The sequence below is a fragment of the Nothoprocta perdicaria genome, unplaced genomic scaffold, assembly GCF_003342845.1.
Source record: "Nothoprocta perdicaria isolate Ctin4 unplaced genomic scaffold, notPer1 scaffold_129, whole genome shotgun sequence".
Classification (NCBI taxonomy): Eukaryota; Metazoa; Chordata; class Aves; order Tinamiformes; family Tinamidae; genus Nothoprocta; species Nothoprocta perdicaria.
In genome coordinates, this window is record NW_020454416.1 from 216798 (window position 1) to 242444 (window position 25647).

A 25647-nucleotide genomic window follows, 5' to 3' on the forward strand; every position below is an offset into this window, starting at 1 on the left:
ACAAGTATTTGTGAACGGAAAGCAATAGTTTTTGATAATTTCGTAATTGATTATCAAGATAGAATATGAAGAATAATCTCCGTCTGAGCCCTTGTTATCAACATAGGCTCTAAAAGCCCCTTTTCCTGACTTCTCTGAGATACTTGGAATAATTGCTTGAGAAATGCAAACTTGTATCGTGAATTATCCAACAGCAGCACTATTGCTGAGCAAAATTGAAAATAGTTTTCTAACTCTGTTTGCTATTTTCCTTCTTTTGATGCACCCTGGCAGGAGAAAGGTATGTGCCTGGAGTGAGTAATGTAACAAAGGAAGATGTTATCATGAGAGAAATCATCCATCTGCTCTGCATTGAACCAATGGCTCACAGTGCGATTACCAAGTCCTTGCCTGAAAATGTGAGTCCTAATCTGATTGTTCCTTTTGAAAAAACTTTTTATATCCTTTTCCTCTTTGGACCCCATATCTTTCTATATGAGAGTACATTTTTTTATTTTATTAAAATATGTAAACTGTAAATATTGTGTTCATATCTGCAATATAACATGACAACTGTGGTAAATGCCGTGGGTTCCAGTATGGTCTAATCTGGACAGGATGATATGGGGACTGTGCTTTGAAATGAAGGGGTGTAATCTTTTAGTCTATTCAGGCATATTTCTTCTCGTTGTAAAGAAAAAAATGCTTTAAAATTATTTTTCTCTGTTGGCCTTGTAGGACCATGGAGGTCATTGTCTTGTGTGTCATCATCAGAAAGATCCTTTAGTTTTAATCACTTAATACTGAAGATATTTGAATCATTATGTACCTATCCTAAACAACTTTTTTTTTTTTTTTTTTTTTAAACAGGAAAACAACGAAACTGGCTTGGAGAGTGTAATTGATAAAGTAGCTACATTTAAGTAAGTTCTTAAGACTCTTCTCCCAGTAGCATGAAAGTGAAATAAGAACTCTTAGCTTATGTATGCTTGTTTAGTTTAAGGGATAGTTGGGAACCTTAACAACTCATTTTGCCTTTAGCATTCACACTCACTTGTTGGTTTAGATTTTACTGAATTACTGAATGTCATGTGGCATACGTGTTTATTTTGAATCAATGGCAGTTGCAATGTACCTGGTAGTTTTGCCTAATGAATGATGTGGGAGATAGAGAAAATGGTTTTTTTGCTGATGCACCTGGAAAGTCGCTTTGTGTTACTTAAGTTTTCAATTCGGAACTTAAGAAAACTTAAGTTGTGTTGTAGGTAGAAGTATTTCCGTGTTGTCCCTAATTTATCACAGTATCAAAAAATACAGACAGATAACTGCACCTACTCTACTGTCCTCATAAGCTGAGGAAGCAACAATTGGAATTGCATTTTGTGATTAGCATTTCCGCAGAAAACAAATGGTATTATTGGCTCGTACACATTCAAAGATGTGTTGAAGATGCATTAATAATCTCTCTATTTTGAAATATTTCTTTTTAAGGAAACCAGGTGTATCAGGCCATGGAGTTTATGAATTGAAAGATGAATGTCTGAAGGAGTTCAATATGTTCTTTTATCACTATACTAAGACTCAGCACAGCAAGGTAGGCACTATAAAATACAATTCTCTAGATAAACGTGACATATACTTTTTGATGTTCTAAATAACTTTCCTGAATAAGAGGAGTGAAAATAATGGATTATCAAGAAGCTGATTAGTAAATGATGTGTACTGCTAACTGTAAGCCCAAAGCAAATGAAATTTTAACAGACATTGACATGGTATGATTTGCAATGCTGTTTTTCTCCCCAAGATACCTGTAGCCTTAGTCTCTCTTAAATATTTGTCCCAAGAATAAAATTTAAGAATTGCCTTTGCATTGGAAGACCCCTCAATTTTGTTTTTATAAGTTTTAAAGGAGGAAGAAAAGATGTCCAATTATTAACCTCTACTGCAAAATTGACCTGTGACATTATTAAGCATCTTTAAGGAAAAAATTTGCCTGAGCATTTACTATTTATCTTACGACATTTGCTAGCCTGTGGTTTCTGATTTTTTCTTTACATACTCCTGTAGAGATACTGATATAACAACACTACCTTTTCTGTAGGCTGAGCATACACAGAAAAAAAGAAGAAAACAAGAAAACAGAGATGAAGGTAAAAATTTGGGCCTCTTATCTTCAAATCAACAAATGTAATTGCTCAGTGTAACAAGCAGAGCATCCTCAGGATGAGACTTGTGTCAAATAACAGTGTACCTGAGTTCAGATCAGAAGCTTAACTTTCTTGTGATATATGGGAATCATAATCAGCTAGCACCTGATACTTCCTTATATTTATTTCTGTAGTTAATTAAATACACTTAGCTTTCATCTTTGGAAAAAACTGACTTAAGCCCTTATGTTTGGTCATATTTCTATGACTGAAAAATCTGATTGTTCTTTCAACACAGAGCAGTATATTTGCTCTCTACTTCTTGTCTGTAATCATTCATGAGATGCCGGTATGTTTAATAATATATTCTGATTTACACTGATATGTATTGATATATACTGATACGTATAAATGCAATTTTTAGCATTGCCACCACCGCCCCCTCCAGAGTTCAGTCCTGCATTCAGCAACGTGGTGAAGCTTCTGAACTGTGATGTTATGATGCACATACTGCGGACCATCCTTCAGAGAGCAGTAGAGCTGGAAACCCACCTGTGGACAGAAGCCATGATCCAAATGGTAGGCTTGGGGTTGGTGTTTTACCCGTGTGGGCTCCTGTATTAAGTCTGTTAACTGTTTTTGATATATCCAAGTGAGTCAACTTTCAGCTGCCTTGTGGAACTAACTACATACTCATAGATTTATGCCAGCAACACAACAGATTCAGGTGCTAGTGATGTGAAATGTATGCAAGTTTATTCAATAAAATCTAAGAAGGAAAACTATGCACAGAGAGGAGGACATGGGAGTTGCTTTTTTCATGTACCATCTTTAAATGTTTTCTGGTTTTTGAGTGTGATCATATATACAATCAGCATGCAGTAGGGAAGGAGCTATAGTAAGCGTTCTTAGCTTTATATACCAATTTCCTGGTATCCTCTGACAGTGAATGAATTTTGCGTTTTTTTTTAATCTTTTCTAGGTGCTTCATCTCCTTTCTCTAGGATTATTAGAAGAGAAGCAGCAGTTACAGAAGTCTCCAGAAGAGGAAGTAACCTTTGATTTCTATCACAAAGCAACAAGTATGTTTCACTTTTTTTCTGAAAGCACAAAGAAAATCAGTCTAGCTGATTTTTTTTGTGCTACTTTTTTTTTTTTAGTGGACAATAAACTAGAAGAAAGATGCGTGCATTTCTATTTTCTCTCTTTGTAAAGGAATGGGAAGCTCCGCCTTGAATGCTGTGAACGTATTAATGCTTCTGGAAAAATTAAGAAGAGTTCCTCAATTAGAAGCACAGAAGGACACAGTCATTTGGATCCTGCAGGTAAACAAGGAGAGAATATAACTGCAGTATTTTAGTAAATTAGAATGTTATGATTCATATATAACTCCTTAGTGTTAAAAGCAAATTATTTCTTGAAGAGAAGTTTTTCTCAGTGCTCCCCCTCCCCTTATAACTCCCCCCTCCTATAACTCCACGTTATAGGAGTAAAAGCACTAGGTGCTTTTCCTCATTTAGGAATATGGCTCCATATTCCTAAATTCTTTCCCTCATTTAGGAATATGGCTTCTTTTTCATATGAAATTCTAAAAACAATGTGAAAACAAATATCAAGAATTTTGGTCTATCTGTATTGTGACTATAGCCAAGTTGTATTTTATTTTTAACATCTAAGTCTCTATTTCTAGATGTTTGACACAGTGAAGAGATTGAGAGAAAAATCAAGTTTGGCAACAGTAATAGCTACATCAGGCTCAGAAGTTACAAAAGGTGATGAGGTAATGATAAATATTCCATGGAACTTTTGTAGCTTTTAAACTTTTTGAATGTCTGTTTTTAAATAGGTGATTGTTTAGCTATTGATGCACACAAATATGAGTTTAGGTATTCTAATATTATTTTGTGTACAAACAATATTTAAATTCAAAGATGGATATTTAAAAACAAATGCATGGTTACACTTCCAAATAGAGTTAAGTAAAACAGGAGCAGAAAATCATGAAAGTATTTGTTTCTGTTCTCCTTTTTCATGTCTTAGTGATATTATTACCTTTTATATTATGTTGTACATATATTATGTATGTTTATGTGTATGCAGTACTTATGAATTAACTTGGATTTGCATTGTCATGTAATTGACCTCTTGGTGGTTCCTGTAAAGCTACTTTACCTTGATTGCATAAAGACATTAAGCTTATGTGATTACTCTGTCTATGTATCGGTCTGTGCCCTCTCCCCTCAAAATGACTTTTGAATCCAGTTGCCAACAACACAGAGGAATGGAGTTTTTGGAGATTTAGCCCTACATAATTTTTAAATTTGGCTATTGAACAGGAAAGAAGAATCCACTTAGCTCCCTATCTAAGGGTTATACAAATAAGCTGGCACTGACATGTTCTCCTTGGCAGCGCCTTGATTCTCAGCAGCTCTTAGCCAGCCATGGCATACAAAGCTCCACAGCAGCCTACCACAGCAGTTCAAAGAAGAGATTTCATGTATTTTAATTGTTTACCTGTGTTTTTGAATTCTATGTTATCAAAGTATCAACTGTGTTTATATTTTTTGAAAACATGGTAGTTGAGAAAATATTGGAAGAAGGAAAATTTTCTGGTCTATAATAAAGAAAGATGGGGAAGAATTTCCTTAGCTATGTAAAATGCTGTCAGTGATGTGTTTCCTATTCATAGACTGTTCAGGCTAAAATTTTCTTAAGTTTTTGGAAGGGAGACAAGTTTCACTTTTGATGAGAAAAAGAAAGTTCACTGAAGTCTCCTTTTAAGAACAGAGGAGATGAACTTCAAGCTAAAATAGATCAGGTATTTATTGATTCTGTGTTTGAGCAAGGGTGTGTGCTAGGTGTCCTCTTGCAAACTAGTCAAAATCTCTTCAATGTTCTGTTTTGGTCCTAGTTAACGCTCAAGATTTTAATATTTTTTTTTCACATGACAAATTTAGTATTCAAGTGCTGCCAGGTGAGTTAAGGAATTTCATGTTAGTGATTAGAATACTTGAACTTGGAAGAATTCTACCTTTTTTTTTTTAATGTTTTCTATTGCCTTCTCTCCTTTTTCCTCTGTTCTATTTTTATGCAAGGCACAGAGCACTCAAGACAAAGAGAAAGCTGAACGGAAGAGAAAAGCAGAAGCAGCCAGGTTGCATCGTCAGAAGATAATGGCCCAGATGTCTGCTCTGCAGAGGAATTTCATTGAAACCCACAAGCTCCTGTATGAAAACACCCTGGAGACTCAGGGGAAAGAGGATGCTATCATGGAGGAAGAAAGGTAAGAAAAAGGACACATCCCGAGGTCTGATGGGAAGAGACGATTAAAGTAGTTCCACTCCATAAAAATTGAGAGCATTTGCAAAAAACAGTCAGCAAAATCGTGCCAGTATTTAAGACTTTGTCTAATACAGAATTCATTTAACATTTAATATCACAAAAATTAATGGAATAGCGTAAGAGAAACTGTATTAAAAATTATTTTCATTTGAAAATTGGAGGTAATTGTCTACTGTATATGAAAACTTCCAAGTATCTGATTTGGAGAAAATCTAAAATTCAAGTTAGGCAGTAGTGAAGAAGACCTACTTCTTGTAGCTCTTGTGGGTGTTATGTTTTGTCATTGGCTTTTCGCATGTAACTTTGTACTGAGGGCACTTGGTATTTCACAGGTTGGCTGCTTTTATTGGAGAAACAACTTTCTTAATCTTAAGAAGATTTCTTAAGAAACAACTTACTCATAATATACATCCTAATATTAGTGTATATTAACGACTGGTTATCACGATTTTAATGTTTGTCACAAATCTAATGTATGCTGTCTTTCTAGTGCATGCTCTAAATTTATTTGATTAGTGCTTTTTGTTCTTAGATTCTTCCTCTTAGATTTTTATATATTTTATTTTAATGAGCCAGATCTAGAGGAAAGACTGCATTACTAGGTGAATATTTGAAATATACACTGAATAAACACCGAAAGAACGTTGTTGTTGTTCAGAAGTGATGGATAATTGCTACCTGTGAGTGCTGCCAGCAGCCACTTGCAGTAATCTCCCCATTTTATGCCCCACACCTCTGTTAGCCCAACGGCGTGACATCTCCTTCAGGGTGCTCGAGCTGTTGAAGCAAAGCTTCGTGTGCACTGGAATGGCTCTTTATCCTTTGGGAGGATAGTGCAAGGAAAGCTATGTCTAGCTGCCCTAGTGAAACCATGATTTTGCTGGTATGAGTTGCTCCCATTCTGGAAGTGCTTGAGCAGCGTGGTATGCTGAAAACTAATTACAAGTTAGTTTAATTGGGGATGCGCAGAACTGATCGGGAAAGTAGAGATATCTGCTAAAGGAAATAAAGTTATGATCACTTCTGTGAGCTTTGATCTTCAAAATGTTATACTGTCTAAATCATCATTGAATTCTATGGAACAAATTATTAATACCTTGCATTATATCTCATTTAACACTGCATGGAAGTTTATAATTTCACAGAGCATTGAATAAAGTAGTGGCATTCATTTTTAGTATACTTTCTCCAAGGAAAAAAAAGAAAAAGAAAGAAAAACTAATATTTCTTTGATTAAAACATGTCTAATCGAATTTAAATTGAATACATTTTTCTCAGTATCCTACTGTATCCATTTCACTGTGTTATGCTACATTAAATGCTTTCCACTTTCTACTTTTAACTGCACTTAGTGAGAACTGAGGCATTTTTTCATCATTCTGTTTTGTTAATGCACGCACTTTGCTATAAAAAGAGAAATGTTAGCAGTAAATTAGGTTTTCAGATGCTAGGAAAAATGCCTGGAAAAAGCCAGCTGATTATTTTATACTTGTTACTTATGTTCTTACAGCATGTCTTTGGCAATAGATCACTCCAAGATTGCTTTGGGTCCCAAACGAGGTCCATCAGTTGCTGAGAAAGAAGTTCTGACATGTATTCTTTGTCAGGAGGAGCAGGAAGTAAAGCTGGAAAGCGCTGCCATGGTTTTATCTGCCTGTGTCCAGAAATCAACTGCCTTAACTCAAAACAGGAGCAGAATTCTGGAGCTCTCAGGAGGTACGTTTTTTGGGGGTTTTGTTTTGTTTTGTTTTGTTCATTTGTTTGTTTTTTCCTTCTTCTAGGTTGCAAACTGCTCTGTACCTAGAACCTAGATCCTTTGAAACTAAGTAGAATTTGCATTCAGTCAGGTTGCTATATGGCTTACACTTACATAATAAAAAGGAAGTTTTGAAACTGATCTAGAATCCATGACTTAAACGTCTTTTAAAAAAAAAAAAAAAAGACACACACACACGTGAAGATTTCATTCTGCCCCACAAAAAAAACCAAACAATTGAAAAACCTAGACTTGGTTAGAAACAGTCACTTTGGAAGGAGTCTCTGAACTGCTTCTCTGTATTCAAGTCCAATAGCAAGCATTTCCAGTATGAAGGAAATAAATGAATATGATCAGAGGCAAATATGGTTGCTTCAGGAGATTATTACTTTTATTTCCAGAAAGTGATAACAAAAATACTTTTAAGTAGTAAGCAAGGATCTCATGACATCATTCAAGCACAAATGTAAAAAAAAGATATGCACAGTTGGAATGGCAAGAAATAAAGACCAACCAGAATTTTTTGAAAGTAACAGATAGGAGGAATTTGGCCAATTACTTGATGGGGATGAAAGAAAATAAATAGGAAAATAGGCAAAGCTGAAGTATTCAATGCCTTTTTTTGCCATCTTCCTAAAAATATCGAGAAGAAAAGTGCTTTTAAGCAATATTGAAAGCAATCTCTGCACCATTGTTACTAGCATGATCCTAGGTTATCATTAAAAATGCATGGAAGATAAGTAAGATCTCAGAGTGCTGAAAATAACAAACAGATATTTGTCAGAAAAAAAAGCAATCCTAGTTGTGCATGCAGTGCAGTCTAAGCAGTCTTCAACTGTTCCACATCTTTCCCCTTCCACCTTGAAATACAGCGAAGTGCCTGGTGCTCGGTTATGTAATGTAGAAAGTCTGTCTTGGATAACTTGCAGTTTATAGTCCTGCTTATTTTCAGATCTTCACATTAGCTTGTTTCAGGTTATTCATGATCAAATTGTTAAGCAAAATGAGGTGTACTTTTTATGACTCTACTACTTAGATTTTTAGGAGTCTACTACGTAGTAGGACTCTACTTCAGAACATCACTTATGATGTTCTGTATTTCTTCTGGATCAGCTAAAAAAAAATACTGAGTAGTACCAGACCCAGGACAGACTTGTACAGAATCTTGTTCGATCAATTACTTGTTTTTAACCAATAAATTAATAGCAGCATTTTTTTGATTAGGGATTAGGTGAAGAAAGGCCTAGTCTTTCTTGGCCGTAGCAGTTTCATCTTCTTTCATTTTAAAAAAACACGAACAAACTCATTAGAAACTTTAGTTTTGTTGGTACAACCACGGAGCTTTAACCATTGCTTTTGGATTTTGTCCTTTTTGTCCTTTTCTTGGTAACTGCTGGAAACGCTAAGCCTGCTGTGATGTGAGTGAGTCTTGAGGTTCCCTTATTTTAGAGTATTAATCTATAAAAAGTTTCCCAAACAGGATTTTAATTCAGCTGTGCACGCTGTGGAGGCAGAACTTAAGGCTTGTGCTCTGTGTGTACTGTTTTTCCTTTCTGTTCATATTGACTGAAAACTACATTATTGTTCTTTCCATAATGTTTTTTTTATGTTGTGTCCTTCTAGATACAGTAGATCCTCTTTTCATGCATCCTGACTTGCCATGTGGAACCCACACGGGAAGCTGCGGCCACGTGATGCATGCGGCCTGCTGGCAGAAGTAAGCGTGTGTCTTTGCAGGTTTTCTTATCACAGTTTGTGCTTGTTTATCTCTAAACCTACCAAAAACATAGTGCAGTACATGGATACTTAATTAGGAAGTCAAACTGTTTGATACCTCCCTAGGGAAAATGTAAGAGAAGTCTTGATTGGCCAAAAAAGTGTCATCAAAAAGCATCAATGCCTTTTATGATCCAAAGAGGAATCTGGTAGGAGTTCACTAATTTATGCAGATAAAAACAGTACAGCAAAATTGGTGAATAATAAGAAATCATGGTTAGCAGACACATGCATTAGCCATTCCATGCCAGCAACTGGGAATCTTCCAGGTCACAATTCTATGACAATAGTTTTTGCCTCTGAAAGTCTGTCACTGTCTTGTATTTAAAGGAGGAAGCAGACTTATCTCAGTCTTTAGATGAGATTCTGGCAGCTAAACTAGAGTATGAGTAGTTAAATCTATCAATGCTTTCATAGTAAAAAGAAATCAAGCAAGACCAAATTATTCATAACCATTTACAGACTTTAAAAGATGTTCGATGTTTGGAAGAGCCTAGGGTTTAGACCAAGTGTTTTGAACTAAAATACCACCTGAAATATTAAGCCCAGTTACTTATCTTGCAGAATATAGGCATCCTGGTTCCCCTCAGCTGTATTTGTAGGATTACAGGGAGCAAGGCCAATGCTGTCTGCCTCTGACTCTGCTTAGATCTGGCAAGTCTAAATGAGATAGGTGTGAAATAATGATAGAAAGCTAATCTCACTCTATTATTAGGAAATAGAGAGTTGGGTCATGCAATTACAAGCAACTCTGTGTTGTTGAATAATACAGACAGTCTCTTGAGGCTTATGATCTATGCTTGTGTCATTTCACTCCAGAAAGCCTAATGAATCTTCCAGTGGTTGTCATTTACTTTCTATATGTGTATCCTTACAGTAAAACACCAATACAAAATAAATAGGTGCACACACTTAATGCTAATGGAAATATGTTCCTTGAGTATAATACATCTGCTCTTGGCAGATCCATCTACATCTACGTAGATCTAAGTAGTGCAGCACTGGAGCTCAGTTCCCTTGCCCTTTTTAAGAAAAGATGGCTTGCTGTGTGGGTAAATGGGATTAAAATGGACAACAGGCTCTTCTCATACGGGATGACACAGAAGGTTTGAGCATAGTCTTTTATTTATTACATAACAGCCATTCTAACTTACTAATATTCCTCCAAATGATGCCTGTCGTATTTTTTTTCTGAGTACCTGCATCATAAAAATACTGCAAAACTCTGAACTGCCTAAGACAGTAAAAGTTCAGAATGAATGAAATATTTGTGTAGTTACCATGTATGAGGAGAAGGAGTTGCAACAATATAGTTTTGCTTAGTGAATTTGGGAAAATAATTGTATGTTTTGGGTTACTTAGAATACTTTCAGAAGTAGTCTGTAATTATAAGGTTTTCTTTTTATTTCCCCACTTTCTCTTATCAGATAAATGGTATTTTATTTTTCTACTTAAATATTGTAGTTTAAACCAAAATAATGGATAATTATTACTTGTGCCAGGGAACTGTCAAATCTGTCATTAAGTTTCTACATAATGAGTTTGAAAACTATTACAGAATTTAGTTACTTCTCTTCAGACAAGCTGATTTAATTGTTAGGTCTTCTTGTTTCTAATAGTGTCTGACACTGAGATATTAATGAAATCTGAAGACCTACCCCCTCCAGGGAGAGGGAAGAATTATGATGAAACCTATGAAAAGATCATGGTTACTCAAGTTCTTTTTGAGTGTAAAATAGCTTGAGTGAGTGAACTATTACCACTAGGTTTTCCTAAAAGTAAATAAAAAATGTATATTATATTCTGTTCAAATTCACTGCGATGAGTTGTATGTGAGAGATATTGGATACATGAGAATACTGGAGAACTTAGGGTTGTTTCAGTGCCAACATGTTAATAAAATACATGAAAAAGATATAAAAAACAAGGAAAACTTGCCCTCATTTTTTGCATAAGTGGTACTTCATATATTTTTACCATGTATGAAGTACCACTTCATACAGTATGAAGAGTTCATGTATGTGCTCAAAACTTTAATTGTTTTTTATGTTCCATCACATGAAATAATGGTAAATCAAATAGAGGGAAAGAGATCTGTTTGGATAGGTACTTTCAGATGATAATGCTTTTAATTACTTGAAGACTTGTTTTCATGTCAGTTTTGAGCCATTCTGCTTACTGGCGATGTCTTTTTCAATGTTGTAGGTATTTTGAAGCCATGCAGCTGAACTTCCGACAGCGTCTGCACGTTGAACAGATATTTGACTTGGAGAATGGAGAGTACCTTTGTCCGCTCTGCAAGTCTCTGTGCAATACTGTTATCCCTATTGTTCCATTACAAGCTCAAAAAATAAACAGGTGAACTACCAGGATTGCTGAGTCTTAAACTATTGGGGCTTTGAAGAGGGTAGTCGGCTTTTGTTTAAAGGGGATTTTGAGCTGACTTTCGTAGCTTGACTGCTTATATCCTTGTTGACTCTTCACACAAATGCATTTATTTTGGTCACCAAAGTTCTTTCTCCTTTGACATATGTACTCTGAAAGATGGTCTGGAAATGCATTACAGAAAAAGTGCTTTGAGTTCTTAGTGTAATGTTTCAATTTGTACTTTTCACACAAAGCCTAAAGCTTACAAAACTATGCCAATATTGAGTTTTAATAAGTGTTTTCATAAATGTTGTCCTGTGTTTGTAACATAAGGTGGTGCTTTAACTGTTAACAGCTGCTTTTCATTTCTGTTCCCAGTGAGGACGCAGAGGCAGTAGCTCAAATCCTGTCCCTGGCTAGGTGGCTGGAGATTGTTACAGCTAGAATATCTGGCTACAGTGTGAAAAACGCTAAAGGTTTGTCCTCTTTGTTGTGGAGCTTTTCTGTGTCATCTCTAATATGTTTTTCAACTAATATCAATAGAAAATTTCAAATAAAGGGTGTAGTCTATATTCTATTAAGACAGCCAGGAAAATGTGCCACTTTTCAGGGATAGTCATGGCCTTTTCTTAGCTAATGTCTTGCTTTCATGGCACCCTCTCATATTTTCAGGTCTCTGGCCACTTTTCTGCTGGAGACAGTTATGTGCAGTGGGAGAAGACAGCAGCCAACTAACCAGCCAGAGTTAATGAGGCTTTTATGTTGAGTGTTATGTGATAAAGGAGCAGGTTAAAAGAGCCAAAAGAAATACACATGAATATTTTAGAAAACATAACCAAGCAGCATTACTGAAAATCATCGTATTGGTTGCAGACTTAAGGCACAGGAATGCTTTTTGCTGTTTATGCCATATATTCCTCCCCAGCCAAGCACTACTTGTAATTCTCGTGTTTCTGACAATAGAAGAAAATGTGACTTGGTGAGGATGATTATAAAACAGTCTAGCTGGTGAGGGCTGTTTTACAAATACTTACAAATCAGCTTAAAGTCTCTCTTCTATTACACTGCTGTGAAAAGTACAAAGTACTGCAACTTCTTTGTGTTAATGTATTTCTGTTTCCTTTCTCTGGAAGGAGAGAAACAAAGTGCTCCGGCTTTCATCAACAAAGGAATGGGGAACTCTGCTCTGGAATTCCATTCCATCCTTAGTTTTGGAGTTCAGTCCTCGTAAGTGTCACCAGAAATGCTTTCTTAAATTATGTTAACTCTTCCTTGAAATAATTTGCTGTAATCCAGTATGGCACTTCTTCTGTTCTTGGTGCAAAACTGGGAGACTAAAATCTTCTAATCTGTCAGTCCTTTTTTTCAGATCATTTCGTTTGCTCTTGGATGAGTCATTGACTTCCATCTGTCTAAGTTTTCCGACTATTCTAAGTTTTCCGACTATTTGTAGATTCAGAGATAGTTTTCACGTGTTTTTAGATACATTTTTAACATAGACTGCTCAGAGCTGTGGGACTGTATTGACTTTTCCTGTTCAGATAAGCAGAAACTCTGTTATTAAGATGGAGTAAATGCATACATAGGCCTCAAGTGGACGATTTTCTTCATCCGAGGTCTAGCTATAAGTACTTCATCTATTATTGCTACTATTACTTCTGACTGTCATAGATACACACAGTATTTATACATGATGCTGTTGTAAAAGAAAATGTCAAAAAGTTGGATTAAGTTCTGTCATAATAACTTATCCTCGGGAAAAAGATTCTATGGTTTGCACTTAAGTGCTCCTGGGTTTCAGTATGAGCCTGTCATAAAAACAGAACTTTGGCTACAGAGATTCAGAGAATGGATGTGAATTTCATTAATCTCTGTTATCTAGTTGCCAATGTATGATTAAAAAACAAAACCAACCAATGAAACAAACAAACAAAAACCCTAGGCCATTAAATAATGCTGTGTGTGTCTTTGACTAGGCACTTTTCCCATTAAAAGTGCATATATATAAACTAACCTAATACCAGCTTAAAGGAACTTAAATGCTATTTAAGTTTATTTTTGAAATACTTTTGAAATTTCCTGCTTTGCATTTTTGTGTCTAAGGAGATGGGAGAGAGGGAACATGTTTTCCCTGCAGCACTTAAAAATGCACTTCCTTATTGACAGCACTAGTTTCCCCCCACATTTTACTTGGATTTAAACTGTAGGTGTTTTTTGAATTTGAAATACAATGTACAGCCCAGAAGTAAACTTCTTCATTCTCCCAATTGGGTTCCAGCCTGGTGACTTTCATGATCTGCCTTCTCCAGTATAGTAATATAGTAAGAGTAAGCAATATCGTAATATTAATAAGCACTATTAATTATTCACAAGGTGTAATTATCTTGGTTTATATTTGCAGAGCAAAGTACTCGAGCAGTATCAAGGAGATGCTAGTTCTTTTTGCCACCACCATTTATAGAGTTGGACTAAAAGTTGCTCCAAATGAAGATGACTATCGGATTCCTATGATGACTTGGAGCACGTGTGCTTTTACCATCCAGTGCATAGGTAAAACATAATTTTGGTTTACTCATGACTCAAAACTTAATTTTTGAAATAAGCCATAATCAAACCTATTCTCATAGTGAATAATGCTATCATATACGTGAAATACAGTATGTAATAATGTTATTATATCTACTCCTATAAAAAGATGTTTATAAAAAACATGACTAATATTTGGAATGCCGACTCTGAGTGTAATGTACAAAATCAAGATGTGATCATCAAGTTAATTGTTCTTTGTTTAATTTTAAGAAAACCTCTTGGAAACAGAGGCCAAGCCGCTATTTGGATCTCTACAAAATAGACAGGTATGGGCAATCATCTATGCAATACTTCAAATATGTATATATACTTTACATTGATATATAAATATGTGTGTGGGGGTATATGTTTGTGCACAGACACTGTTGAAACTGCTGACTTTAAGAGTATCTTATCCTTAGGAAAGTCTTTGAAAATATTTAGTTTAGATTGATAACATAGAGCATTCAGGAAAGTGAATGTATGCTTATGCATGGACTTTCTTTTTAATTCATTTATCTATGTGTATCCTGCTCTTAGGAGAGGTGGGGATATATTGACAACTTTATTTCACTGTTATATCTTGCCCTTTCTTCTGTCCAATCATCTTCTCTTGCTCTCTAGCACAGTGGCCTTAAAGCATTAGTGCAGTTTGCAGCTGCTCAGAGAACAACATCACCCCAGGTCCTGATTCAGAAACATCTGGTTCGTCTTCTGGGAGGTATTGTATTTTTTCTTTATTTTCTTTCGTATTGCATAAAGGTCAGTTCCCTTGCATCCTAGAGTATATTCTAAGCTAGGTCAACATAAGTACTTTATCACCTATTGCCAAGGCATAGACTTACTCAAATCAGGAATGCTTCCACATGACTGAAGATCTATTTCTGACAGTCTTGAGAGTTGCTCAGATTCTGAGTGCTGAAGAGGTGGATGGTTAAGCCACACTAAGAGCCACGGCTGGGCAATCTTCCCTTTTCTTAACTGTGAGAATTCATTTTTTGATCTTTTCGAAAATATCTTGCAATCAAATTAAAGATATGTAGGTCTCAGAAGAGGTTTGACACCTGGTCACGATAAACTAATGTTTGTCCACGTGTCTGCCTCTTACTGGCTAGTGGAGCACGGTGGCCTTTGAAAATCTCATTCTTTGACTCTATGTTAGATGGAATTCACAGGTGTGAGTATCCTGCTAGACAGCAAAGCATCTCATCGTGCAGCACCTAATGACATTTGTGGCGCTCATGTTGTGGCTTATATTATAGCTAGAGAAATACATCAAAGGTCTTCATCTCAGAAATTTTAAAGATATAGTAATTAAAATTGAAAGCTGTTGGAGCACATGCAAATAGCTAAATAGATGCACTGTCAAACCAGCAGTTAATTAAATAGCTAGATATTTAGTCAGTTCAGAGTGGTTAGATGCTTTGGATGAAGAAACAGAAGTGACAGAGGCTCTGCCATCAAACTGACATTGCACTTAAGTCTGAGAGAAGAAAAAGTATAACTAATTTTTGTTTGTTGTACTGTCTCATGTTTATTTTGTAGTTCTTCTACCAAACTTTAAAGTCGAAGACACTCCTTCCCTTTTAGAAGTAGATATGTTCCACGTTCTGGTAAGCAGATTTGTTTTAATTTTAGTACTCCTTTTTAATAGCATGCATTTCTTGTGTAGATTCTCCTGTAGATAATCTGGAAGTATCTGTTCACTTACGTGAACCAGGTGATGAGGCTGAACTCATACATTTACTTTTAGTTCTGCTGTTTGCCCAGCTCCCTCATTCTCCTTGTATTACCTTGGCTTTTGTACCTTCAGATTTCTTCATTTTCACTCTTGTCATCTCCTTTTCTCCTCTTTTTGATCACTACTTTCTGTTCTTAGAGATCAGTATTTACTTCTGCCTTTAAAGTAAACAAAGCCAGGTTTGTCCTAGTTGCCTTTTTAGTTGCAGTTCGGTTTCCCTTCTAGCTTTCATTCAGTGGACTGTTATCCTATGCTATGCAGCAAAATTTTCTAGGAAATAGGCTATTTTAGTGGCAAGTAAATTGAAATACAAAATGTCTAAGGAATGTAATGGAATGCACATAATTAATACTTTGTAAATTGAAATGAGAAGGGTAAGTGAAATTGATTGGAGAAATTAAATGTATAGTGAAAAAGTAAGTTAGAATGATTAATATGCATCTAACTGGCACTGAATTTTTAGTACTTTGTTGTTTACTCTTTCCCTGTAGGTGGGAGGTGTGTTATCATTTCCATCTTTATACTGGGAAGATGCTGTAGACTTGCAACCTTCAGCAATTAGTTCAGCTTATAACCAGCTCTACCTCTTCCATCTGACTACGCTGGCACACATAACACAAATTGTTCTCTCCTCAGCAACAGGTAGGGATATATTTGAGTAGGATTACTCTGACAATTTTACCCAGTTTGTAAACCCAGTAGATGGATGTTTTTAGTAGAAAATGATAGGTAGGAATTTCTTCATAATAAATGACATTTAGTTTTAGGTAGAAGCAACTGTTTTCTGGTTAATAAATAAATAAATCGGGACTACATCATTTTCACAGCCTTTTATTGTATCATTTCTTCTGTTAGACTAAGAAAACAAAGTAATTATAGATGTATCAGTACTTGATCAAGTCAGTCATTCCATATCAGTAGCCTTCTACACTCTTCACTCCTTGCAGAAGCAAGGAAGCAAAGAACTGCCCAGTGGCAGCACTCAGAGCTGCACACAGTCAGTTAGGAGAGATTTGGAAAAGGTACCTTATTTATCCTTGAACCTACAGCTGAAGCATGGAATTCCTTAAACTGATATGGAAAAAAATTGTTCTTCCCTTTATTTTATATTGCTGCCTATCAAATCTGACAGTAACTTAACTCCTAGCCACTATTTTCCTCTTTATTAATAATAAGAGAAAAAAAGAAATGAGTTTCCCTAGCTGTCCATGTAGGACAGTAGTATTATGTGAGGATGAGCAGTGAAGCAATAATCACAGTGGTTCTTTTGTTAGTTTAGAAAAATAATTGCAGCAAAGCAAAGTGGAAACACTTTTGTAATGCAGCTGAAAGAAAAGTGCTTTACATGGAGTCCTTTTACCCGCTGGGGTTCGTGTTTTGTGTGCACAGAATCCCCTGCTGCTCAGTGCCACGATAGCAGCGAGGAGGCCCGCGCGGCGCAGTCGTTCTGCAAGGAGCTTTGCCAGTACACCAGTGGGTGAGTAGGGGCTCAGCTACACCTTTGGCTTTCCTAGAACTACCACAGTCCACTGGGATTGGCCTGAAGAGCAGAAAGGAAGAAGAAATGTTTAAAAGCTGACATTTAAATGAGTGGTTTTTTCTGATGCATGAGTTTAAAAAAAGTAGTTTAAAAAGCATATACCTAAATGTGAAGTGGAACTGTGTCTAAAATTTTTAGAAAACCTAAGTATAATAAGAAATCCAGGATAAAAGCTTATAGCACATACACACTGGAAGAATAACTGAAGAATTTATTTGCTTTCTCTAATCAAAAGAAAATTATGTAAATGTGATGTATTGCATGGCCAAAATTGGGCTATTTTGAGTCATCTGGAGATGGGTGGCTATTTATTTATTTACAATTCTGAATTGTTAACGACAGATTGTAACAATTTTGTTGAGGCAATGTGAAGACTTACTGCAAGTGCTTGAAGTAAGCTTAATACCCTTTCCTTAGGGAAAGGGAAGATTAGAAATTAGGTGCTCATAGTTGTGTTTCACAAAGTTTGGAATGCATCGATGTTACTCACAGTTGCTGTTCAACCAGTGCTAGCCGAAATGTAAAAGTCCCAGAAGGATTTGTGCTGTGAACTGCTGCAGATGTTTCTTATCTGTGTATTACAGTTGCTTTAGCCAGGATATTCCAGGCTGGCTTGTGTGGGATTGTGTTAAAAAAGGCATCATGCCTTACCTTCGTTGTGCTGCTTTATTTTTTCATTATTTGCTCGGAGTGTCTCCACCTGAGGAGCTACTACAAGGTAAATATGAGAATGTGTCAGTATCTGTATTTTGAAATTGTTTAGTGTTTCTTGTGAAGAAAGGAGTGTTTAAGTGTTCGCAATAACTTAACATTGGTTAATACATTAAAGACAGACTTTGGAAAGAAAGGAAGAAATAATTTGTATAAGAAGAGGTAGGAATGGTTGGGATGTGCACACACGCCTATATATATATATATATATATATATATTAAAAAAAAAAAACTTAAAGCTCCTTATGAAAGATCCTAGGAAAAACAAAATCATTACCCTATATCCAAAAAACACAGAATCATCAACTTGATTTCTTCAACTTGAAGAAAAGGACCATGATTGCTATAAAAAGAGAGACAAAATATAGTGTCTTAAATTTATTAGTATGAGCCTAGTTTGGATCTGACTAGCATATACAAGTCAATATCCCTGTGCTTTGGACTATATTGTTGTGCTTAACGTCAGCCTATGTGACTTCTAGAAAACTTAGAATGTGATAAGGGGGGGGAACAGAATCTGCTGCACTAGTGAATGTGCTGCAAATTTTGCAGTAAAATGTAATTTAAAAAAAATCTATTTTACAAGCATTTATGAATGACTTTTAAATTACTCAATAGTATACTATTTTATCTGTTAAACCTAAAGCAATTTGTCAGCTAATGCAAATTGTTGCAATTACGATTAAGCCAATAGTTGTTTCCAGTTGCACCAGCTGAACTGCTGTACTCAAGCCCTAAGATGTGTGTTTTTCCAATGGAAAAGGGATCAAGAGAATTCCAGTTTTGAGTGAATTATTCAGCAGTGCTGAAACACTTCTACAGTTGCTCGTTTTCTTTTTCTTTTGCAGTTTCTGAAGAAGGGCAATTCAAGGCACTTTGTAGTTACCTCTCTCTGCCCACCAATCTTTTCCTGCTTTTCCAGGAATACTGGGACACTGTAAATCCACTGCTACAGAGGTATGTGCAAGGAAAAGACTGAGCCCATATTTTTATGTTAGCTCTATAGGAATTACAGATCAAATTAATGACTGAATGATTGAGCTCTAATGAAATTCAGGCTAGATGTATAAGTGCTAGTTTTATGTGCGTAATGAATCTTTGAATACTTTATGTGTCTTAGCAATTTAAACCTTAAACAACTAGTTTAAGGAAACTAAGCCTAGCAGACCTGCTTGGAATCAGTTGTTATAGAAGTTATTTATTCTATTTATTTTTTGGTTTTCCAAAAGCGTAGTTAATGCAAAAGTTGCGTTAATGGTTAAGAGGTATAGTTGGAATGTTATGTATATTACAGACCAACAGTTAAGTAATTGATAAAATTACCCATTCAAAACCCAAGTAAAAAGGTAGACAAAGCACTGAGTTCTAGCTATCCTATTATCTGTGCTCCATGTTAGCTTATTGCTTTCTAGTTTTATTTTAGTTGTACTCAATGTCTATTATTAACAAACGATCTTCTACAAATATTTCTTTGCAATAGGTGGTGTGCTGACCCAGTGGTCCTCAGTTCTTTGAAAGGGAAGAGCATTTCAATAAGGTCAGTGGGTTGTATGGGCTTTTTGTTGTTTCTCTATCCACTGTTCATGACCTAAACCTGTTGAAAGAATGAAGTTTTTGATGGTTCAATTAAGGACAGGTTAGCAGTACTTTTTCTTTCTCTTGCTTTACTAACAGAAGTTTACTTCCTCCTCCTCCTCCCTCAGCGACTCCTTACTCAGGCTCTATGATAACATTCTGTTTCTGAAGTTACGTAGCCTACTCGGGGGGCGGGGGGAGAAAACAAACAAACAAAAAGCCCTATGAAACCTCACTCCATTACCTTTGTTGGAATATAGAAATGCTGAAGTGGCTTCCAGGTACTTTATTTTGTGCCTTCCTGCATGGGCTTACAGGACTGAAGATCTGTTTTAGAACTGCAGAAACTTGCAGAAAAGCTTAGCAAGATAGGGATTTATAGCTGCTGCTGTTGCTTTGTGGTGTGTTGTGTGGGTTTTTTTTCTTTTTTTTTTTTTTCTGTGATCTTTAATAGTTTTTCTTTATTTAAATAGGTATCCTAGGAAGAGAAATAGCTTAATAGAGCTTCCTGAAGACTATAGCTGCCTCCTGAACCAAGCGTCTCAGTTTAGGTACGATGTGGTATGTCTAGTTGTCCTGCCACGTGCTTTGTCTTTTTGTGTTCTGGCAGTTACTCTAGTACAAGACAAAATTTATATCACAGAAATGATTTTTGCAGTCAAGTGAAGGCCTTGTTATGTTTAAACTGACCAGTACTAGCAGGTGTTTAAGTGTGAAATACCACAGCTTGCTAAATGAAGTCACTTGATCAGATATCCTGTCAGATTATTATAGCTTAACTTGTTGGGCATTTTTTTTAGCAATGCAATATGGTCGTAAGGCTGACGGTTGTTTTTGCCCCTGGACACAGCAAGCCTCAAGGGCTGACACACTTTTTTTCCCTAGGAAGAGTAAATTGTAGGATAATTCGGATTGGAGTGGCCCGCAGTAGGTCATCCAGTGCAGCCTCTTGCTCAGAGCAGCACCACCTTGCAGATAACCTATTTAAAGCAAAAATGTAGCTGCAGGAGACAAATACGTGAAACATGGTTGCAGCAAAATATGTCTCCTTTTGAATTTTATATGCGATTAGCATCTCTCTTAATATTTAATTCTACTAGTAACATTCTGGTTATGCTTCTTCCAGGTGCCCCCGGTCTTCTGATGATGAACAGAAGCATCCAGTGCTGTGTTTGTTCTGTGGTGCTATGCTGTGTTCCCAGAACACCTGCTGCCAGGAGCTGGTGAATGGGGAGGAGTTGGGAGCCTGTACTTCCCATGCTCTGCAGTGTGGAGCTGGGGTCTGTATGTTTCTCAAGTAAGTAGCACACCAAAACTCACTACCCTCATGGGCAAAGGGAAGGAGGTCAAAGCCTTTGGAAGGCCAAAACCCACAGCACAGCTCAACCAAAAGCCTACGTCCTTGATGGATGTTGCATTGTAGTCAGCAGAATCACAGAATCATTTCTGATGCCACGTTTTGTAGAGGGTTTGCAGAGTAGCAAAAGTTTGAACCTAATTGGAACTGTTCAGTTCTGCTTCTGGATGGAACTTTCCAAATAAGTTATATGGTACATGTCCCGTTCCCCTACACTGGAGTTTTTAAGTTAACTTCTGTGCTTGTTGAGATCAAATGATTATCTCATGTGATTAGTAACTCTGTTAGTAACTGGTTATATTTTTTGTTAGGAATGTGAAAGAATTTTTTTTTCTAGTATTTCTATTAGTATTTTAATAAAAAATTTAAAGCTCACCAGCTCATCTGAGCTGAGTAGAGTTTAGCTCCTTTCCCAAGCAAGAGGTCTGGGCCAACCGGATCATCCCAGAGGTGATGGTGACGAGAAAAATGTGGTCAGGTAGAGCAGGGAAGCCACTATCCAAGGTCTCCAGAGCATCTGGAATTGTGGCCCATGCAAATTGCACTCGCAGGGTGCTTCATTTGGAGCTGGAGCTGCCTCATGCTTTGGGGGAGAGGTAAATCAGTTGTCTCCATCTACCTTGGGGGTACCTGGGGAATTCGTTGCAAAGCTAGGATTTACAGAAAGTTGTGGCTTATGGAAAAATATTTTATGTTCATGGTGATGGTGAAGATGGTGATATCTATTTTAAATGTATCTATTTTTTCCTATAGAATCAGGGAATGCAAAGTTGTCCTCATAGAGGGTAAAACCAGGGGATGCTTGTATCCTGCTCCCTACTTGGATAAATATGGAGAAACCGATCCAGGTTTGAAGTAAGTATATGTGCAAGTTCTTTCCTTCCTACATTTCCATTTTGACCCTTGTTTTTTCTTATAGCCATTTATAGCCATTATACACTATATATATTATATATAATATATAATACATATTATACATGTTTTATATATAATATAAAATATTATTATATTATGTGTAATATATATTATCATATATAATAATATATAATATAGCCATTAGACAGTATGTGGTCCCTGCTAGAGTATTCAGTCCTGCAGTGTGTATCTTTACCTCGTGGGCTTGTTTAAATTCCTGGTGGCAATTCTTCAGTCATGAAGGGGTCAAAAAATCCCCTTTTTTGACTCTCCTAAAGTCCCTTTCTTTTCATAAGAGCGCTTGTGTGTACTTTTCATCAGAAATGTACAACTGCCACTACCAAAATGACAGAAGATGACTGTCATTTCTGAGAACTTTGTAGACTTAATGTTTCTTTTTTTAATAGACTCATTGTAGTTGCTAGTTACACAGTTATTTTTAATATTTCCTGGCTATTTCCAAGAGCATTAATGTTATACCGCTAATAGAATAGTTTGTCTAAAAAAAAGATCCACATCTGACGCGGGTGGAGATTCCAGGGGGAAGGAGGTGGGAAAAGAGAGGGCAGCGGGGGGCAGCTGATGGTGTGCGGCGCTTGCTGAGCGCTCTCCCTTTCCCTTGCGGAGACGAGGCAATCCCCTGCACTTGTGCCGGGAGCGGTACCGCAAGCTGCACCTGCTCTGGCAGCAGCACTGCATCGTCGAGGAGATCGCCAGGAGCCAGGAAACCAACCAGATCTTCTTTGGATTCAACTGGCAGCTGCTCTGAGCCCCCGCGCCGGCGGAGGCCTCGTGCCGTGGACAGTGCTTTGGAGAAGGAAAGAAGGTGGCAGTAAATAACTTACTGTAAAGTGGATTCTGTAGCTCTGTCACATGACTGACACTTTCTCTAGCTTGGATGTTTTACTGATGTATTGAAGCAGAATCTCATTTCGAATGTCTTGCTTCTCTCTCCCTCCCACACTCCCACTCACCCCCCCCAAAAAAGGAGACCCCATGTAATTCTGATCGCACATTCAGTTCCAGAAGTGTTTCTGGGGTTTTTTTTTGAGGTGTTGTAATTGTTTCACATGCTTTGAAGAGGACAGCTTCCCAAATCCTGCCCTTCACTGCAAATGCCAAATTTCTCTTGCTTCCTTGCCTTGAGAATATACTGAAACAATATGACTAAAAAAAAACATCAAAAAAAGCGTCCTTCACTTTCTGGATGGTTTTCCCAGGCCTCAACCTAATCTGGTTGCATTTTGTGGCATAAAACTGAAGTGGAAGTGGTGTCAGGTCTGTAACAATCTGTAGCAACAGTTGCAGCAGATGTTTAAGTTGTGCATAAAAAGACTGCACTCTGCTATATCCTAGCATTTAATGAAGTGTTTTCATTAGCATAAACCCTTTAAGGAAGCGGGGGGAAGAAGTGCATGGGGAAACTGTCATCTTGCTTGCTGCAGCAAAAAATAAAGTCTGTGCTTGTTGCATTGCCAGAAATGCACTTTATCTGATTAATTTGTCCTCTGTTAACGTTCTGTGTCCTAAAAGATCTAGAACTGTTTGGTTAGGTTGTGGTTAGTTTTACTGCTACAGTTTCTCCCCTGTGACAGCCGAACACGAAAATACTGGCACGTGCTTTTAGTGTCGCTCTGCAAGTTCTGCAAGACCCAGGGACTTCAGTGAAACCAGAGATCTTTCAAAGCCGTCACTGGACTAAAATCAAGGCCCCAAAATAGCAGCTTCTAGAATATTATTATTATTTTAGAAATAAGCTCGTGTGCCCGTGTTTAAGGGCCTTTCCGCTCTTCACCCTGTGTGATGATTGTTTCGAGCGCTGCCTGCGCTCTGGGGGTAGCGGCCGGTGGTTCAGGGCCAGGTAGCGCAGAGGGAGGTGGCAGCAGGGCGGGACGTGGCCGAGGTCACCTCTGCCCCGCGGTAGTCTGTAGCACGTCGTGATCGAGCTCTCCTTTACTGGCAGGTGACTGCACTTCAGTTCTATGTTTTGCTGCTCTGTTTTCTGATCTTCAGCCATAAATACACTAGGGAGCTGTAATGTGACAGGCAAAAACACTTATTGAGGAAAACCCATTTCTGTGTACAAGTCTGATGTCATTAGCAGTATTCTGAACTTCCCTGCCATTGGATTTTTGTGTCATTTTAATAGAATTTGCAAGAGGAGATTTTTGGAAGAATTTAATGAGTTACTGTCTGAGAATACGTTTGTGAATGATGAATTTTTTTCCCCTTTCCCTACGGGCTGTATGAGTAAAATCTCATGGCTGTTGTTATTTCAAATAATGATTTTTGGTTTAAATGCAGTAGCTATTCTTCTACTTTCTTAATATCTTTAGAGCACATATGAATGTGCTGAACAACAGATGTAATTTAATTAAAAAGGAGTAGACTCAAGTGTTGCTTGGGTTTAAAATACTCTTACAATTTTTGCTCTACTCCTTCTTTGGCAATATAAATAGTTACCATTGTTGTATTTTTTTCTGCTCTTTTCTTGCAAATAAGACATCTCTCCCTATTTTGATTCTTTGAGATTTTTAAACATGAATATAAAACTCTTAAAAGATTAATTCTCTTAATATTATCTAAAATGCATTTGAAACAATGAATCTAGAAAAAACTTGTTCATAAACATGCAGGCAATGGAGGTTTCGAAGGTCATCACCTCTTATTGACAAAGACACTGTATTCAGGCTAACAAACCTCCGCCTCATTTGTACCCCAGCTCTCTTCACTTACTGTTTCCCTCTGAAGTTTAACTATTCATTTATCAAAAACTTCCACCTACCTTGCACTTCACAGATGCAAAAGTTTCATTATCAAGTATGCATCAAGATCACTTTATTTTGTGTTTGGTCTGATCTATATGATACAAAGACAGGAGCTGGTCTGAGCAGATGAGCTTTTGTTCAAAGCTCTAGAGATCCTTTTGTAGCTGAAGAAGTGAGAGAAGAAGGGGGAAACGTGCATCTTTCTGTACGTTTGCACATACTAATTGAGAAAACGGGCTCCCATATCATCCACTGACTAGTAATTTTTCTTTTCATAAATTACCATGCAGTTTTGTTCACTGAGAGTATAATCTGCGTTTAGTGATCGCGAGATGCTTATGCCACTGATTTCTGTTCCATCCAAGCTGACAGAGAAGTTATTTGATAATGCACATATTGGTATCTTTAATTGCAAAAATGTAAATTTGAAACTTGTATAATGTTCTTGTGCTTTTGAAATAAAATATCTTGTATATGTATATTTAAAAGAGAAATAAAGTAACTTCTCAGAGATTACACAGCTTTCCTTGGAGGTGCGTTTTACAAGTCTTTTTTTTTTTTAGTATTGAAAAGGTAGAGGGTAAAGGTAGGTAGATGGAAACCTACCATCAAATATGTTCTTAAGAATATTAACATTAAATTTAGAGGGGAAGGAAAAAAGCTATGACATTTGTACAGTAGCAAGACTCTCAAGGTAAAATGTGTGAAATCAAAGCAGTTTGAATTTTTGAAATCCACTTAATTTTCTAGACCATGTCCTTGGAAAAAAAAATCTCGGTTTTAAATATATTTTTTTCTACATGCACAATGAACTAAACCTGAATTAATCACTGAATACTTTTAACCAAACTGTGGTATTTACCTTATATTAATTTTTATGATCTATGTACACCAAGTATTGTCAGCAGTAATCAGCTTTAAAGGACAAGCATCAGAATTGGAGCTTTGACAGGAACTGCCATAGTCCCTTCACCAAAAGCTGAACACTAAAACTCTTCTATTTTATTAAAAAAAAAAAAAAAAAAACTTTCCTAGAAAGGTATTTTCCTTTTGTTTCTTACAGAGGTAAGTTCTGTTTTTAAGTTGAAGTTCATTGCACAAATGA

General features: G+C 36.7%; 1 protein-coding gene across 1 annotated transcript in view; it reads left to right on the top strand.

Annotated features, from left to right (window-relative positions):
• The window catches only part of UBR1 (ubiquitin protein ligase E3 component n-recognin 1), a 42013-nt gene extending 17448 nt beyond the window's left edge, over positions 1-24565 (top strand). The window contains exons 20-46 of the mRNA XM_026033393.1: positions 274-398; positions 850-902; positions 1471-1573; positions 2081-2129; positions 2551-2705; positions 3109-3208; positions 3342-3451; positions 3817-3906; positions 5222-5409; positions 6979-7184; positions 8848-8941; positions 11206-11358; positions 11746-11843; positions 12501-12594; positions 13769-13917; positions 14167-14222; positions 14560-14656; positions 15481-15548; positions 16168-16318; positions 17066-17153; positions 17801-17934; positions 18776-18884; positions 19408-19464; positions 19976-20053; positions 20629-20799; positions 21613-21714; positions 22402-24565. Coding sequence (XP_025889178.1) covers positions 274-398; positions 850-902; positions 1471-1573; positions 2081-2129; positions 2551-2705; positions 3109-3208; positions 3342-3451; positions 3817-3906; positions 5222-5409; positions 6979-7184; positions 8848-8941; positions 11206-11358; positions 11746-11843; positions 12501-12594; positions 13769-13917; positions 14167-14222; positions 14560-14656; positions 15481-15548; positions 16168-16318; positions 17066-17153; positions 17801-17934; positions 18776-18884; positions 19408-19464; positions 19976-20053; positions 20629-20799; positions 21613-21714; positions 22402-22543 — 3020 coding nt within the window. The 3' untranslated portion in view covers positions 22544-24565. The remainder of the gene's footprint in view (positions 1-273; positions 399-849; positions 903-1470; positions 1574-2080; positions 2130-2550; positions 2706-3108; positions 3209-3341; positions 3452-3816; positions 3907-5221; positions 5410-6978; positions 7185-8847; positions 8942-11205; positions 11359-11745; positions 11844-12500; positions 12595-13768; positions 13918-14166; positions 14223-14559; positions 14657-15480; positions 15549-16167; positions 16319-17065; positions 17154-17800; positions 17935-18775; positions 18885-19407; positions 19465-19975; positions 20054-20628; positions 20800-21612; positions 21715-22401) is intronic.
• Positions 24566-25647: the final 1082 nt, after the last annotated feature.